The sequence below is a fragment of the Rhamphochromis sp. 'chilingali' genome (genome assembly GCF_963969265.1).
Source record: "Rhamphochromis sp. 'chilingali' genome assembly, chromosome: 2".
NCBI classification, from domain to species: domain Eukaryota; kingdom Metazoa; phylum Chordata; class Actinopteri; order Cichliformes; family Cichlidae; genus Rhamphochromis; species Rhamphochromis sp. 'chilingali'.
Genome location: NC_137930.1, coordinates 44,038,929 through 44,057,691, shown reverse-complemented (window position 1 = coordinate 44,057,691; position 18,763 = coordinate 44,038,929). Strand labels below are relative to the sequence as shown.

The following is an 18,763-nucleotide window of genomic DNA, read 5'->3' as shown; positions in this document are numbered from 1 at the left end:
GATCTGTAGGACCAGCACCCCAATACAGCTCCGTCAAATTAATCCTAATCGCTGATCCCATGGATCTTACCCAGTAGGCAGTACAGAGCTTATGTGGAGCTGATGGGTGAGGGGACTTGCCCAATTCTAACTGCCTCAAAAGCTCTCCAGGTGTCTACCCTGCCTCCTCTCATGCGAAAAAACGGGAGTCTGAGTACCCTTGCAGGCCTGGCATCCAGTAGCCACACTTGTTAATGGCAGCTCCCCTCCAGATAGGTTCTCTTGGAAAATCATTGGTTTCATTTAGTGACTTGGGAAAGTCCCAGGGGTCTGTTACTTTTGTAAGGCTGAAGTGGCCTCTAAGAGCTATTTATATTAAAGCAGATTAATACTCGGGTTTTTACCTGTACTGTTTAACAAAGGGCTAAAAAGGTAATGTCCATAATGTAGACTTTTGTGATGCAGGATATTTTATTAAAGTAATTTAGAATCAGTAAAACAAAAGCAGAATCAAATAATACTAATAAAAACAAAATCAAATCACTTGAATTATACATATCTAATTAACCTACTCTGAGATAATGCTGACCTTGTTCTGATCTTTGTGAGGAAAAAGGTTAAGAGAATAAGTGCGCCTTGGCCTCCCGGCCTCCTCCCGGTGGGACATGCCCCTCATCCAGGACTCACCCAGGAGGCATCCTTGTCAGATGCCCAAATCACCTTAACTTGCTCCTTTCAGTGTGGCAGATCAGCGGCTCTATTCTGAGCCTGTCCCGGATGGCCGAACTTCTGACCCTGTCTTTAAAGGAGAGACCAGCCACCCTTCAGAGGAAGCTCATTTCTGCCGCTTGTATCCGCGATCTCGTTCTTTCGGTTACTACTCACAGCTCGTGACCATAGGTGAGGAAAAGGACGTAGATCGACAAGTAAATTGAGAGCTTTGCTTTTACACTCAGCTCTCTCTTCACCACAACAGGCCGGTAGAGCATCCCCATCATTGCAGCTACAGCACCAATCCATCTGTTGATCTTCCGCTCCCTTCTCCCTTCACTCGTGAACAAGACCCTGAGATATTTAAACTCCTCCACTTGGGACATCAGTTCGTCTCTGTCCCACAGTGGGTACTCCACCCTTTTCCGTGAATCGCTACCTTATCATGCTTGAGAGGTTTGTGTCCCAGGGATCCCAGGGGCTATGTTCTCAGGGGACTTTTGCCTCCTGTACGGTCTCCCATGGCAAATTGGTCCTGGGTGAAGGACCAGACATAGCGATAACAATCAGAGGAACAGTTCACCCTGACTGGGATAGGGTTACTGGGGCCCTGCCCTGGAGCTGGGCCCGTAGAGGGTGCCCAAGGGCGAGTGTCTGGTGGCCAGGCCTCAGTCCATGGGGCCTGTCTGGACACAACCTGAAAAAGGGACATGGGCCCATCCTTCTGTAGGCCCACCACCCACAGGAGGTGCTGTAGGGGTCTGGTGCAGTGTGTGTCAGGCGGTGGCCAGGAGCGGAGGCCCTGGCGGACCGATCCCCTGCTACCAAGACTAACAGTCTGTATCATTTTAAACATAAAAGGTTGAATGTTAAGACCTTTTTCCCTCTCTCAGATGTGATTAGAGGTAAGCCGGGGTGACTTCAAGCTCTCTCTGGCCCACTTATCTTGCCAACTGGATGATCATTTTCCCACTTCTAAGTTCAGATAAAACTGAGGTTATTGTCCTTATATAGCAAAATAAATATTACAAACATGGCATCTAACCAGATACTCACTCTGGATGGCATTACCTTGGCTGCTAGTATCACTGAGTAACACTGCGCAAATTAAACAAAAATATGTGGAACTGCTTTCTTGCATCTGTGTAATATCTCTAAACATCCTATCTCAGAGTGATGCTGAAAAACTAGTTGATGCATTTTATACTTCTAGGCTAGGCTAGTGAAATTCATTATTATCAAAATGTCCCCCCCAAAAAAACTCTGAAAAGCCTTCATTTGATCTGAAATGCTTGAGCAAGAATACTGACAGAGATTAGAAAAGAGAGAGCATATTTCTCCCAAACTGGCTTCTCCTCACTGGCTTCCTGTTAAATCCAGAATCTAATTAAAATCCTTCTCATCGCATAAAAGGTCTTAAATAATCAGGCCCCATTTTATCTTAAAAGATCTCATAGTACCATAACACCATAAGCGAGCTCTTTGCTCTTGGACTGCAGGCTAAACTTGTGGTTCCTAGAAAATTGAAAGCAGAATGGGAGCCAGAGCCTTCAGCTATAAAGCCCCTCTTCTGCTTCCAATTTGGATCACAACAATAGATAAACCTTCCTTTTTGATAAAGCAAGTAGGACTGGACCTGAATCCTTCCTTAGTTTTGTTGCAATAGGCCTAGTCTACTGGGGACTTCCCATGATGCACAGAGTATCTCTTATTCACTCACCTTTTTTCACTCGCTGTGTTTAGACGCCAGGCATTTAATCATGAGTTATTAATAATCTCTGGTTCTTTTTCGCGCTCTTTTTTCTTTTCTTTTTTTTTCTCTTCCCTTCAACCCCAACTGGCTGCAGCAGATGGCTGCCCCTCCCTGTACCTGGTTCTGCCAGTGATTTCTTCTTGCTAAAAGGGAGTTTTACCTTCCCACTGTTGCCAAATGCTTGCTTGTGGGGGCCATCTGAGTATTGTAGTTTTTTCTGTATTATTATAGGGTGTTTGCCTTGCAATATAAAGTGCCTTGAGGTGACTGTGATTTGCTACATAATACTAACTGCTCAAATCAGTTACGTCTTCAGTGATTAATGCATGTACACATTTTTAGCACGAACTCATGGTAGTAGGCACTATCAGGAGTTTAACAGGAAGCAGCCAGGCTGCTAATGATATAAAAATGACTGAGATATTGATTTTTGCGTTCATCGTTAACAGATGCTAAGATCTTAGCTTGCAGAGGCTGCAGTGTCACCACTGTCTGTGTTCATTGCTGCATTCTTCTCCTCTGTAAGAATTTAGATGCTTTTAATTTAAGGTTTTAAGGAACACATTTTGACCTTTTCTGGGGGATGCTGATTGGTGATTTCCTGCTGAAAAGTGTTTGCACCTGTTCCTTTGACCTACACCTATAAATTACAGATGGAAAGGACGCAGTGACATTTCCTCTTAACTTCCTCAGCAGCCGGAGTTACTTCCACTGCAGAGGAATCATGGCAGTGCATCAAACACTGTGCAACCTCTGCAGAAACCACAAACTGGAGCTGTTTGAAACCTGTGCAGTGCTGACTACTGCAGCTGGACTCCTCTTGTTGTTGTTAAAACACTGTGGAAAAGTGTAAGACAATGAGGCGGTGTCAGTACTTTTAAGTTTTACCCTCCTGAAGTTGGGAATCGGTGTATAAGAGTTACAAGTCCTTCACTTTTCACCTAATGTAAATGTAAAGTCAGCCATTTGTCATCAGAGTTCTTGTTTTGTTTGTGACTACATCAATACAGCTGAGTCACAACTCACGAATCAGTGTAGGGCCTTTGATAGCCTTTGATATTTGTGACTCCCTGTTAAGGTAGAATGCATTTGACATATATAATCTGATTTCCAAAGGTCTCAGTGTTTCCCTGATAACCAACTCTATTTCTCCTCCCAGCTGTAATTGTGGCTGTTTGAAGGTTTTGCATAGTGTATGTTTCCTCCTCCATTTGTCACACATGGAGTTTACAGGTATATACTAAAGAACATTGTGTGTCTGTAAAATCTTAAAGAAAAAATGGAGGGAGATAAAGTGGTTACATTTTCAGCAACGTAACCTTCTTTTCTGTAGTTGTCTTTGTTCTTTCTGTAAATCACAAAGGTGATGATATTAACCATCATATCTGTGCTTCAGACTCTGTGTTCAGCAGTGGTCCAGGTGTATGGTGCTGAGAGGAGCTGTAACTGGGTGAAGAGGTGCTGTGGAGTGGTCTGCCTTGTCAAGGACAACCCTCAGAGATCCTACTTCATCAGAGTCTTTGACATCAAGGTGAGTGACACCAAACGGAAACAATCCAAAAGCTTTAAACACCGCAGAATAGTTGAAAGATGCATCTTAAATGATTATTTTCACATTTTTGGAATTTTCTTTTTCTTCTTTCTTCCTCTTTGCTTTCTGTCAGAAGAAAAACTGAAATATGAACCTGCTGCCAGTTAGCTTAGCAGTGGTTACAGCACTGGAAACAGGCAATCGGTGCATTTAATAGAATCTGCCTCTAATGTTCACAAACAGTCATATCTTGTTTGTAAAAGAAATAAGAACACGGATTTAAAGGGGGTTACTTAGATTCCCAAAAAGTTGATTCTGTTTATCTGGACGTAGCGTTTTCAGTGGGAGAAACGTTTCCACACTCATCCAGGTGACTTTTTCAGTCTCAGCTGACTGCAGGTTTCCCCAATCTTATAAACAGTTCATTTGCACAATAACTGAAACTAGCACCACTGGCAAACAATGGGCTGTGAGGTCAGTTCCTTGATCATTAATATGCAAATTGTGATGACCACTGATCAACAAAAACAGCAATAACGCTGTTTGCCAGTGGTGCTAGTTTCAGTTATTGTGCAAATGAACTGTTTATAAGATTGGGGAAACCTGCAGTCAGCTGAGACTGAAGAAGTCACCTGGATGAGTGTGGAAACTTTCTCCCACTGAAAACGCTACGTCCAGATAAACAGAATCAACTTTTTGGGATTTCCTCTCCTGGATGATTGAGCATGCATCAAGACTTTATTCAAGAATAGTGCTTGGAACAAAATTGTTTAGTTTTTTTTCTCAGTGCTTCTGTGGAGGGTTGTGGCCAGACTTTTCACATTTACTCTGTGTGTTCACTGACTTAATTAGAACAGCACTTTATATATGATGTACATTCAGTTGTACATCTCAAATGGATCAAAATGAATTATCAGATGTGTGGTTACTGCCTGAGGCGGATACAGGCTCTCAAAGTAATATCAGTGTGGACTTAAGCTGTATATATATCCATGTAGGGCTGGGCCATATTATACCGTTCATGGTAATGGTATAATGTTAGACAACGATAGGAAAATGAAATATCGCGATAGAATATGAGTAAAACGCGCATGCGCAGTGCCTTTGTTTTCATACGCACATGGCCGATTGTTGAGTGAAACAGATGAACCAGAATTGGTTTGTAAAAATGGTGCAACTTCAGTGATGTGGAACTGGTTTGGTGTTTGTCCGTCAGATACACAACAAAGCACATTTTTTTGCAGAACATGCAAGCGGCCGTCGTTATTGTCGTATTTGTCGGACTAAGATGCTCTTAAATCTGGGAGTAATCTGGGTCCTAAACTCCGTATACTTCAGGTCAAACGAACACTGCAGCATCACTGAGAGTTAAAAACTGTCTAAATTCTTTCATCTTTAATAAAACGATCAGCATTGCTGCTTTACCAGGTGTAACTATGAAGTTTAACTTCCAGGCATCCATGAAAACAAAATTTATTACATTTAACGGAGTTAGAAGTTAGCAGGAAGCTAGCGGAAGTTAGCTCGCTAGTTACCTAAGCATGATATAGCATGTTCTGACTGAGAGATTTCTGAAAAAATTCAAACGTATAGCTCTGCTATCACGTCCAACATAAATGAAGACAGGAAACTAAACAGCAGTGACGTTTGTAGGGTTACTGATGTTGGGCTAGCTGGTATATAATGATGTGCTACCTGATCGCTAGCGACACAGCTATGTTAGCATAACATAAACAGTGAAGCTGGAGGACAAACACTAACACTTTTCCACTTATAAAAGTTAACGTTAAGGTTCCTGATAGTTAGAGACAAATGCAATCGCATGGCAGGATGCTGTAAACGGACCAAACTTCAGTCAGGAGAACAACTGAGATAATCCATCCACAATACGAGGTTAGTCATTAATATACTGCAACAACATGGGAATAGAGCAGCTGCCAGAGAATTCAACATTAATGAATCAATGGTACAGAAGTGGAGGAAGCAAGAAGAACGAGTTTAATAAAGTTTGATTTATCTGACTGCTTTGTTTCGCTTAATGTGCCTTATAATCCCGTGCACCTTATGGTCCGAAAAATGCGTACTGCACACTGCAGTTTAATGTTGCAAATAGAGCTGGGCGATATGAGATTTTTTCATATCACGATATGTTTTTTTCATTTCAGGCGATAACGATATCTATCACGATATAAGCCAAATAACTATATTTGTAAGATTTAAATGTGCCGTTGCTCACAAGTAAAATGTGAAATAATCAGCAGCTTGTTTTTAAATATTTATTTCCCATAATAAGTTCAACAGGGTAGATGTACTTAAGGAACATGAGACTTTTTCAGATAAATAAAGGCAAATATTGCAAACTACACAAAAGGCAGCCGCTAAAGCGTTTAAGTTTCAAAATAGAACAAATGAAACAGACTAAATTGTCAATTCCACTTAGAAACAAAATATTAATTCTAAAAATAAATCTTAGTTTGTTTTACAGAAGAACAGACAAAACTGACTAACTTTTGTCAATATCAAATAAACTGAGAACTAAAAGGAAATTCTCAATCTCTCCTTGTTGTATAGCTGAGCTTTTCAAACAGTTTTAACAGTTACTTTAGTCTGACAAAAGCCGAATGACGAATTAGCGCTTCCAGTCAGAGACTGAGGCTACGTCCACACGTACACGGGTATTTTTGAAAACTGAGATTTTCCGTTTTCGTTTTAAAAAATAATCCCGTCCACACATAAAGGCAGAAATGAAGGAAAACGCTGCTATGAACATGCCAAAGCAGCAGGTGGCGCTAGATTCCTAACCGTGCAGAAATGTTGGCCAATCAGAAGTCTAGAAGCCTCGGTGGGAAAAAGTAAACAAAGCTGCGGCATAGAAGCAGAACCGAGTCGTATGTGTGGAGGGACAGTAACTGTGTGTATATGTAAGCATTTAAACACTGCAGAGAGTAGAATTAACAGTAACAGTATTGTAGAAATTCATTTCACCGAAACAATAACGCGGCGCAGTGTGACGCATGCACCAGTTTATTGTATTTCCAGACTTGCTTTCGGCACATTTACAGTGCACGCTACTCTGTTTTTTGTCAGACTTGAAATAGCCGAAATACCTTCACACTACGGAACTTCTTTGGCTCTTCCGTTCGACAATCTCTCCGGCATTGGAACCATCGTCTGTTTTCTCTTCGGTCACGCTCGGTTGATTTTTCTAGTCGGCACACTCATTTCCTCCATTATGCGCTGGCTCCATTACCTGCTGGCTGCTTCCCAAACAAACACACGTGCGGCTTGGCACTTGTGCTGTACGTAACAAGTCACGCGACGTGACGCTGCGGCTGTGATTGGTTCAGCTCTGCGCTACTGAATTTGGATCGGCTGACCTTTTTTTTTTTTTTTTTTTTTTTTTTTTTTTAAGAGGACAAGAGCGGCGAGGTCTATCGCGATAGCTTAATTTCTCTATCGAGTAAAAGTTATATCGCGATACATATCGTTATCGTTCTATCGCCCAGCTCTAGTTGCAAAGCACCTCTTTTTAACTTCAGTGGATATTAAACATGGTTATGCTCAGGATATGTCAGCCCATTTCTACTGGAAATGCCTTTTGGTTAAACTTTCAGCAAGGAATTTGCATTTGCACTGTTACATTTTTATAAAGCTTTAATGTACATAAAAACCAGCTTCTTGTTTAAGTGAAAATAAATGGAAGGTTGTCTTTTTGCGCTAGTAATGTTGTGGAGTTGTATTTTGTCTCGCATCAATTATATCGTCAGTTATATCGTTATCGCAAATTTTCAAATATATATCGTGATAAATATTTTTGGCCATATCGCCCTGCTCTATATGCATGTATATATTTATTTTCTCTTTCTAATGGGAAAAAACACTGCTCACTTATCAGAATCAAGGAATGCTGAATTATGACAAGAAGGACAGTCATGATTATTTTGGTCAGGTTTTATTTCAGAAGTATAAGATTGCATTAAGCTAACAAACCATCTGTTGATTGAACTAGATGTGACAGGAGAGAGGAGGGTCTGACTGTTACCATCCCTGTTACATTCACGTTTAGCCATGAATGTAACAGGGATAATCTGCCTTTCTGAAACACTGTATGACCAGTCAGTACTATTCAGTATGACCCAAAATAAGTGACTGATAAACTCGTTATCTTTACTCATTAACTCAGCGGAAAGTATTTTTCAGAGTGTATTTGCAGCCAGAAGTATTGTCTCCTCGTGGCCATTAAATAGAATTCAGGTTTAAGCTATTTTGCTTCACTTTTCAGATCTGTAAACTATGTTTATTTTTTATACTGTTTGTGGACCAGACGAGTAGGTATTGATCACCGAGGGTGGTCTGTGGGTGCAGGTGACGGCAGACTTGCATCTCAGATGACCTGTATTATAACTATAGGTAGTGCGATGGCAGGGCCAATAATAAACCCAGCACCTCAGTCCCATGGACTGAGTAACAGAAACTAGGAAATGCTGAGACACCTGCAGAAAAGGCACCTTGAAGCAATTGTTGTTGTGATTTGGCACCATATAAATAAAATTGATTTGAAAAACCTTTTTGTAACTTTTACTTCCTCTAGTCAGTGCTCGTTGACCAAAAGTACTCTTCCGTCATCTCGGCTGGAGCTGAAGTAAACGTACTGATATGAAAAAAGGCGTTGCGTTTAATTTATTACACAACATAAAATACAAGTCCGTCCATTCGCTTTCGCTTATCCTTTTCGGGATCGTGGGGGGGCGCAGGAGCCTATCCCAGCTGTCATAGGGTGAGAGGCAGGGCTCAAGTTTTATGCTTAAAAATTATAAGTAATTGTTTTATCATATTTAAATTGTTTGATTGTGTTCAAAGCCAAATTTTTAATTGAATTTCTAATTAACGGCCCAGCCCTACTTGTAGATAGAAAATGCATGCTGCAAATATTTGGCAGTTTCTTGTTGGTTGTGTTGTTGGTGATTTTTTTTTTTTTTTTTTTTTCATTTAACTAAGTGGAGGTGAGCTCCTTATGGAGGTGTGTTCAAGGATACCAAAATGCATCATTGTCTTCCAGAAGACATTTAATTTCTTGAACAAGCAGCCAGCTCTTAAATCTCTCTTTGGGTTGTTGGGAGTATGAATTTAAGTTGTAGAGGATTAGAAGTCAGATTTTTTTTCTGAACTTTTTTTTTTTTTTCAATTTCATTTTTCCGTAATTTTTTTCTGTAGGAAGGGAAAATGATGTTCGAACAGGAACTCTACCACAACTTCTTCATCAGCAACTCCAGACCCTACTTCATTACATTTGCAGGAGATGTAAGTGTTTGTTTTCTTTTGACTTCTTCAAGACTTGAATGTCTACAGCAGATGATTAGTCTTCCTGTTTTTAGAGTCTATTCTCACCAAGAATTTTATCAGCATAAAATAAGGCTGTGTGGTTCTTTCATATTTCCAAATATCAGTTGTCAGGCTTGTCTTTATCCACCTACAGTGTATTACGATTTAATGTTGCACAGTTTTTCTGTTCTTCAGAGAAAGCTGTTAGAATCACATTTCACCCTTTCTCTTTCTTTCAGACATGTCAGATTGGCTTGAACTTCGCCAGCGAAGAAGAAGCCAAACGATTCAGAGCCACCATTGATGACTTGCTCAACCGACGACAGCGGAAAATAGGTGAACTTTAATGTATCAGTTTGTCTTTGTGTTCTTCCTCAATTGGTTTAACCTTTCACAACTTTTATTGGAGAACACACCTTATCTTTTGCTCACTCAGCCTGAATGCGGCTCAGAAGTCACTGCCTTAAAGGCAGGTTTGGGGCTGACTTAGAGTTTGGCACACTGTTAGAAAAGGGAGGGGAGGTAGTTAAAAGTGCAGGATTGTTTAGTGGTGAAAGTAAAAACAGCTCTACTTTGAGCTGTGAATAGCACTGACTCTCCGGACACTAGCAGTGGAAGGCTTGTAGAGGACTGATCCTCACCAAAAGTATTTCTTGGAAGAAAAAAAAAATCACCTCTCATATCAGTCATCAAGCTGTGGTTTCCACTGACAGGTTTGGTTTGGGACTGTGTTTTTGTTTGTTTCTGTGGGGTTTTGTTCCCCTATTTCTATTTTTTCTTTCGCTTCGCTGCTGTGTGCTCCATCTCTTTCTCTCTGCTGCTGTAAAGCTGTCAGTCTTTCTCAGTAGAGTAAATGTCTCTGCTGTGAGGCTCCTCTAACTTCCCTTCAGCTCCTTCCAGCATGTTGGCCTTTTGAAGTGCACCTCTCAAACTGTGACGATGACTGAGGGTTCAAAGGCTCACGGGGCTGGCACAGCTGGCAGGACGCTGTATGGCAAACACAGTTGAGCTTTCAAATATTTTGCTTCTCTTCTTTTTCTGCTCAGGCCAAGAATAACCTGACTGCTCTATTAAAATGCTTTTTCATATGTGAAGCAGCATTTCTGCAGCTTAGGGCTTTAACAGAACTAACTGAACCTAAAAAGCACTTTTCTGACTCTTTTTTTTTTTTTTTTCTCACTAAAACCTCTTAATAAGTTCCGCTTCATACATTCTAAAGATTGCTGACTCGTGATTACTTTTCTGAAACCATAATTCTGTTAATTTTTCTTTTGCAGAGAAAAGAGGCGACCCTAAAAATGGTATGTTAAACTCTTAATAAGTTTTGCTTACGTAGGCTCTTAACTTTAGTTAATTTTGTAAAAATTATTTTTCTTATTCAGGCTTTAAAAAATTCAATAACAAGTACATAGAAATGAATAAAATGAGGATGTCATTCATCCCCTGAAGTAAAAAAACCCCCAAAGAAATACAGCAAGATGCAACATGTGGAGAAATGGCAAAGTAAACGCTTCAGTTATCCAAGGATTCAATAGAGGATTGATAGAAATATGCTAAAACTGTAGCATATGAAGCACTGAATAACCAAGAATATAGGCACTCAATCATTTCCAATATTAGCAGGTTACTATTCTAAATAAATGAATTCTAAGAATCTAAGCCAGGACTGCAGTAATTATCTGTGCGCAAATACATGTTGAGCTTTTAGTTTCTTGGTTCAGTTTTCATGTAATCTCTTTTGCTACATTGAATTAAATGGTGGTTTGACAGGTCTTTCTGTAAATACACCTCCTAAACATTAGTAACACTTAGATTTCAGAAACTGCCGTTTCGTACATATAGATCATCTGCTTATAAACCACCAAATATGCCCAACAAATGCACCCGATTGCTACTATTGACCTTCTATTTTTTGTTTTGTTTTGTTCTTTGTGTGTGTATTTTGAAAATTACTGAGTGAATTAGCAGTTGGAATATCTGTTTGAACTTGCTTGTGTGGGTTTTGATGGTTACAGTGGAGAGACCATTAAATGAAAGCTGTTAAACACATGAACTTCAGACAGTTTTGATGGCGATTGGTAAGGAATCCATTGACTTTGTACTAGGATATAGAATAAGAACCAGCTGATGTCCAGTTCAGCTAGTTATTTCTAGAACAGTTCAGAGCTGCAGTGGCTGTAGGAGTGGCTGTAGCTCAGGTGGTAGAGCAGGTCACATACTAACGGGGAAGGTTGGTGGTTGCATGCCAGATATCCTTGGGCCAACATATTATCATCCATCGGAGTCTGAATGCACTTGAATGTTAGATTGTGCAATGGGTGTAAATTTGTGAATGGGTGAGTGAGGCTAGTTGTGTAAAACACTTTAAGTGCTCAAAGTAGAAAAGCGCTATATATGAACCAGTCCATTTCCCATTATCCAGTGTTTAAGAGCAGTGTTGATCAAACTGGCAAACACTGGTCTTGTAGAAGGACCTCCTTGTATGACCGCATAGGCGAGACAGTGATGACAACAGCGTTCGTCCTACAGAACGTGTGTGTGTGTTAGTGTGTGTGTGTGTTTGAGAAATGCCATTAGACTGTTTCCTAACACATTGGCAGCATTGTTTCACAGTCTGGCTCTCACACTGACAGAGTGAAGCAGGTTAAATCTGGTTTATGGAGAAACCTTTCTGTGCCGTATGTAGACCACACGCTTTCTGTTGTTCTCTTTAAACCCTCTGGTGTGGGTTTTAATACTTCATACAAAAGCCTTTGTTGGTGATAACATCTTCAAGTATGGAGAAACTAGTCATATGTATTGCTCAGGTCTGATTTTGGCCCCGTTCTTCCCCACAAACAGTCCTGAAGGTTCTGTGGGCCCCGTCTATAAACTCTGAGCTTTAGTGCTTTCCAGTGATTTTCAACTGGATTTAGGTCAGATGATTGGCTGGGCCGTTCTAGCAACTTGAATTTCTTTCTTTCTGTGTGTTTGGAATCATTGTCTTGCTGAGACATCCACACTCATTTCATCTTCATCATTCTGGTAGATGGCAGCAGGTTTTTATCAAGAATGTCTCTGTACATTTTCCATTCATCCTTCCTTCAGTTACATGAAGCATGCCAGTGCCATATGCTGAAAATCAGCCCCACACCATGATGTTCCCACCTCCAAACTTCACTGTTGGTATTGTGTTTTTGCAGTGCCTTTGACCTTTGACCTTGTCTAAATGTTGTTCTGCGCTTCAACATGCTTTTTCTTCAGCTGTGGAGCCTTGCATGGTGAGCGTGCATACAGGCCACGGTGGTTGAGTGCATTACTGATTGTTATGTGTGTATTGTACCTGCTAATGCCAGGACTTCTTATTAATAATTATGTATTACATCAGTTTAAAATATTTATTAAACTTCATTCATGTTTTGTGAATTTTTTTCAAAATAGAAATTAGCACGTTCTTCATTTTTGTTCATCTAAATGATTAGGTTGGATATTGGTTAAAGATGGCTGCTTTTGAGTCCTTGCTTTAATTAAGAAGCTGTAAAATGTGGTTATCAGTGTGGATGGATATTTGATGTTAGTTTTTAGAATTTTATAAATGATTAATCCTTTGTATTTTCTTTTCAGTCAGTACTATTAAAGTACTTATTTTGATATCAAAGCAAAAGTACCTCAACAGCTCTGTTTGAAGGCAGGGAAACAAGCACCTCCCCCATCCCACCCTAGTCCTTAGGCTGCTGATGAGGTAGACCTGTTGGTCTAGTTGTAGAAGTCCAGAATTCTTGGGGAGTGTGGTGGGGGTGCAACCAGGGATTCAGACATAGATTACTAGTGGATTAGTGGCTGTGTCAGATGTTACTTCAGTTTGTGGAGATTACAAGGAATTTCCACACTGTATGGCTTGCACCAACAACATGGACAGTTCATTGTGCACATTAAAAAAAGAATATGTCATGAATGCTCAGTGCAGCCTTCTGTCATATCGGTACATGGGGTTATAGCAAGGCATGTTGATGGCACTGTAAGAGTGTCAAAAAGGGTCGCTTGCTTGGATTATTTTCCTAGAGTTAAGAGCAAACCAGCATTTCATGGAATTTAGTTTCAGTTCCCTCAGACAGGCGTTAAGCCTTTAAAATATATATATTTGTGTAAATAAGGGTGGGTGATCTTTATCCTTCAACCTCAGGTCCTCTACCAGAGGTCTGGGATCTTGAGGGTCCTGCGCAGCATCTTTGCTGTTCCTAGGACTGCACTCTTCTGGACAGAGATCTCGAATGTTGTTCCTGGGATCTGCTGGAGTCACTCGCCTAGCTTGGGAGTCACCGCACGTAGTGCTCCGATTACCAATGGGACCACCGTTACCTTCACTCTTTGCATTTTCTTGAGTTCTTCTCTGAGCCCTTGGTACTTATGTTCCTTCTTCTTGATGTTGCTTTCATTCGGTATCACTACAGCCGTATTCCTCTGCTTGTCCACCACTACTATGTCCGGTTGGTTAGCCACCACTATTTTGTCCGTCTGTATCTGGAATTCCCACAGGATCTTAGCTCAGCCATCCTCCACCACCATAAGGGGGGTTCCCATTTTGACCTTGTGATTTCCAGGCCATACTCAGCACAGATGTTTCTGTATGCTATGTCGGCCACTTGGTTATGGCGTTCCATGTATGCCCTGCCTGCTAGCATCTTGCACCCTGCTGTTATGTGCTGGATTGTCTCAGGGGCATCTGTGCACAGCCTGCACCCAGTTTCTATGGATCTTGTACTTGGAGCTTGTTCCTGTGCTGCCATGATTAGTGCTGCATCTGTCAAGAGGTGCTGTGCTAGGTTTAAATCTCTCACAATGGATGTCCCTTTATGTTTTTGCACTGTCCTAATACTGAACTCATGATGTCAAGATGCATACAAATATGTACACACAAACTCATTTACTCGCACATAAACACATTTCATTCCAATGTTGACCCTGTGCTAACTTGCATATGACAAATAAAAACTAAAACAGTGACACCACAACACTACCAATGTTTTGATGAGTTCTTCTTGTCCTTAGCGGGCGACCAGCGGCGGTGGTCTGCCACGCAACCAGTACGCTGCTGTAGGTGCCGCAGGTTCTCTTGCTTGATCAACGATTATCTTCCACGCTTTTCGATCTAAGGCGATGGTTCTTGCCTGCTCGAGGTCAAGTCGAAGGGCCTTCAAATCATCCTGGATTTGTTTAATCCATGTCTTCTTTGGTGCATTTCGATGCACCCTCCAATCGGTGGGGCGGGTCAAGCAGAGTAGGCCATGGGGGTAGCGGCTTGGGTCCATTCGACAAATGTGGCCAAACCAACGGAGTCGGCGGCGCTGGATTAGGTCGCTGATCGTCGGTTGGCTGCCGCAGCTGGTGAGGATGGTGTCATTCGAATGACTGTCGTGAAGGGAAACGCCGAGAATGCATCTAAGGCAACGCATTTGGAAAACTTCGAGCTTGGTCAGGTCGTGTTTGAGCATTGTCCACGTCTCTGCGCCGTAAAGTAGAATGGGCAGGATCAGGGTTCGGTAAAGGCAGATCTTTGTCGCCAATGAGATGTTGTTCTTCTTCCAGACGCACCAGCGCAGGGAAGCAAATGCTGCCGCCGCCTGCCCAATTCTGGAGCGTATCTCCACTGATGATGCCACTTTCTTCTCCTCGACGAGGGACCCCAGATATTGAAATTGTTGGACTTGTTTGATCTGCACACCATCGAGGTGGACGATCGTTGGTGAGCCGTCGGTGGTCAGGACTTTGGTCTTCTCGGCGTTAACCTTGAGGCCGTACAGTTTGGAGTGCCGGGAAATGTCATAGAGGATGTGAGTTGCCTCGGTGTCGTCTTCGGCAAAAATGGCGCTATCGTCAGCGAACATTAGATCGGTGATAAATCGATCGGTCGAGGCTTGGACTCCGCGGCGGCCCTCGAATGCTTTGCGCATTATCGCATCGATGACGATGTTGAACAACAGCGGTGACACCACATCGCCCTGCCGGGCCCCTGTCATGATGGGGAATTCTTCGGACACTTCGTCATGAATGCGTACCTGGCTGGTCGAGCCATCGTAGGCGGTTTGTAGTAGTTCGATGAAGATCATTGAGCTACTTCTGATGAGTTGGCGATACTCATCTGTATCATCAGCATATATCATCAGTACTTATCACACTCACTCTGTATTTTGTGTCTCTCTCTCACACACACACACACACACACACACACACACACACACACACACACACACACACACACACACACACACACACACAAAGATACTTTTTGGCTGAATATGTGACAATAAAAATCTGAGTTGTTAAAAATCATTAAAAAAATTATAGTGGTTGTTACTTTTTCAACTCTTTCTGCTAACTTCCTCCACATGCACAGGCCCAACTCTGCATGTGGCCACAGTAGACATAAAGAACCCGGAGATCAACAATGTCCGATTCCACAACTCCCACAGCCATCAACAGCCATATCACATCAACAACATGCTGAGCCACAGCGGCCTGAGCCGGAAGGACAAGAAAACCAAAGGCAAGAAGAAGAAGCTGACGAAGGCCGATATCGGCACGCCGAGCAACTTCCAGTGAGTCCGAGTCACACCACACAGTGTACTGAGTGCTCCAGTGCTGAGCAAATAGGACTTTTTTTTTATTTATTGAACCAAATCAAATGTCTAAAATAATGAACATATTTTATCATGTAGTTAAACTTTTTCATCTGTTGATGGAGAAAATTACTTATTATTAATATTTATTATTGCACAATCAAATTTTGACAGTTTAGTAACTGCAGTTCTTCCATATGGGCAAGCTGCTCTTGTGGCCATTCTGCTCTCTTAAGGCCTTTTGTCTTGTGGCCAAACAGATTTCAACTGCAGTATCCTAGATTTAACCTGGCAACAGTAGTCCTAGTTCTGCTGTGGAGATCTGCTGTGAGTGGGAGAGCAGAACAAGGACCACCAGCTGCAGTCTAAGTTGGTGTGGTTGAAAATTGTCTACGAGATGTAGCTGATTATTTCTCTGTTGTTTACTGTCACAAGGGTAGGGGTTAAAAACGTGGTCCCTTTAGCACATGTGCATATATATCCTCACATATGCACACATACCACGCTGTGAAACCCACAAATATGACCTAATTCACACCTCCAGCTCATAGTTGATCTCCAAAGTAGGGCTGTTCGATATAACGATATATATCGGCTGACGATATAAAAACGTCTATCGTTTCATTTTACACTATCGTTTGTTTTGTGGTGTCGCAAAATAAACTGTTTACGGCAATATTTTCTCATCATTTTGATGGTCACTGTAGTGGCTATATTAATTTCTTAAAGTTCTCTCTTTCTCTTATATTTAATATAACCACACTACAGACGGACAAGTGCCTGTTTTTATGCGTTGTCGTTAGCAACAACGACGGTAAAACCACCGCGTGTCTGCTTGTTTATTTTCCACATAAACCTTTCAGAATAAAGCTCAAGATCCTGTTGAGACCTTTCAAAATAAACTGAATGACGTGAAAGAGTATGCAGAGTGTTTATGGATGAGAAGCAAAAAAGAGCCGTCAGGTGCTAGAAAACAAACCTTAGACTCAAACGTTAGAACAGGCTTTTCCCCGCAGCACGCCGTGTAATAAATACTTACAAAGAAAACTGCGGCCTTTACAACTTATGTCTAAAAATGTATCGATTCATCCATTGGTTAAAACACTCGACTCCAGCTACATGACGCCCAGCTGGAAACACTTCCCACAAGTCGAGCTGCCCGAGATTCACAGAATTTACAAAAAATGTTAAATTTTTGTGATTTATATCGTTATTGGGACGATAGATGTCTTATATCGGGATATGAGATTTTGGTCATATCGCACAGCCCTACTCCAGAGTGGGAAGACTACTATTCCCAGCTGCAGGTAATCATGATAGAGTTGTAGCTCACCCAGCCAAAAGATTTTCTGTGAAAGCAGCTGAATCAAGGTCACCATAACAGTGACCAGTGGATTGTGTCAGGTTACATTTCACCGCGTATTATATTTGTATAACTATGCATGTGACGAATAAAGAATCTTGTATCAAGCTTGCTGATTGGAAAACACAAGATTAGAAAGGCTGGTGTTAGCTGGTAGGCAGAGACTGAACAGCAGAAAAGCAAAAGTCTGCTTTACACACCCTAAAACTTGAAACACAATGACAAATGATAAAGTTTTTGGACTGTGGTGTCTGTACAGTCTGATCTAGCAATGATAGGCTCCTTTGTGGCAACAGTGAACATGTTACATTAACGTCTGAGAGCCTTCAATGGCCACATTATCAGAGTGCAGTGTGTGCATTCACTGTGTATCATGTGCACATGCTAACCAGCTGATGTTCTTCTGTGTACTTACATACGCGTGTTTGCATGATCTCACTACACATCTGTCTTCTTCAGGCACATTGGTCATGTGGGCTGGGATCCAAACACAGGTTTTGATGTGAGTACCCCCCTTTATATATACACACACACAAGCAAGCACAGTAGTGACTTGTGTGGTGGCTGCTTGATGAAATCGCACAAATTTGGCTCTTGTTGCTTCCTGCTCTGCATCTGAGAACCTGCACAGAAGGAATTTGGAGATTTTCTGTCAGGTCAAAAAAACATCTGTAGGTTACATCTTTGTAACGCTGACTCTGTGGGCAATAATGTAGCTGTCACGCTGTCTTCCGCTTTCCTTGTACTGGCAACATTTACTGTGTGTTACTGGATCATTTATGATACATTACTATATGACTTGCAATTAATTAAAACGTACTTGTTTAAAGCTTTATGTGTCTACTTTACAGACCCAAAATGTATAAGGATGATGGATTCAGACTTGATTAGGCCCAGATCAGTCATGTCCCTGCAAGCCCCATTCAGATACATTTTGGATCCATTCACAGTTACTTATTGTCCCGACAAGATCAGGATACACTTTTAGAAATTGCTCAACCTTCCAAAATTATACAGAAATATCTAAAATGTAGTTGACCAACATGTAGATCGCTCTCTAAAGGCTTCTGGCATTGTTTTTAGTTAAATTTAGTATTTAAATTTAGTTTTGTGTTTTTGTTTTTTTTAGCTTACCGTATTTTCACGACCATAAGGCGCACTTAAAAGTCTTAGATTTTCTTCAAAAAGTGCGGCGCGCCCTATAGCGCGGTGCGCCCTATGTGTTGTAAGGAGGACGTAGTAGAGAACACCATGAGAACGTTAAAGGGTGAAGTGTGGGCGTTGATCGTATATACCGGGACAATCGCACATACCTGTATAAAAGAACAGGTTTGTGCATTATGCAGGACATCGTTGTTTTAACAACCCTGAAAATGGCAAAGAGACACGCTTACGAAGCACAGTTTAAACTGAAGGCCATCAGCTACGCGGAGGAACATGGAAATCGAGCAGCGGCGAGAGAATTTAAGATTAACGAATCGATGGTTCGCAAATGGAGGAAGCTGGAA

The 18,763-nt window shown here is 41.5% G+C and overlaps 1 protein-coding gene across 2 annotated transcripts in view; it reads left to right on the top strand.

Moving 5' to 3' along the window:
- The window catches only part of LOC308391510 (actin nucleation-promoting factor WASL-like), a 32,021-nt gene that overhangs the window by 4,207 nt on the left and 9,051 nt on the right, over positions 1-18,763 (top strand). Inside the window, exons 2-7 of one of the 2 annotated variants that reach the window (XM_080874116.1) lie at positions 3,840-3,974; positions 9,189-9,275; positions 9,536-9,632; positions 10,574-10,597; positions 15,670-15,871; positions 17,715-17,757. In XM_080874116.1, the coding sequence (XP_080730242.1) occupies positions 3,840-3,974; positions 9,189-9,275; positions 9,536-9,632; positions 10,574-10,597; positions 15,670-15,871; positions 17,715-17,757 (588 nt within the window). The remainder of the gene's footprint in view (positions 1-3,839; positions 3,975-9,188; positions 9,276-9,535; positions 9,633-10,573; positions 10,598-15,669; positions 15,872-17,714; positions 17,758-18,763) is intronic. The other variant, XM_080874117.1, reaches the window with a different exon arrangement.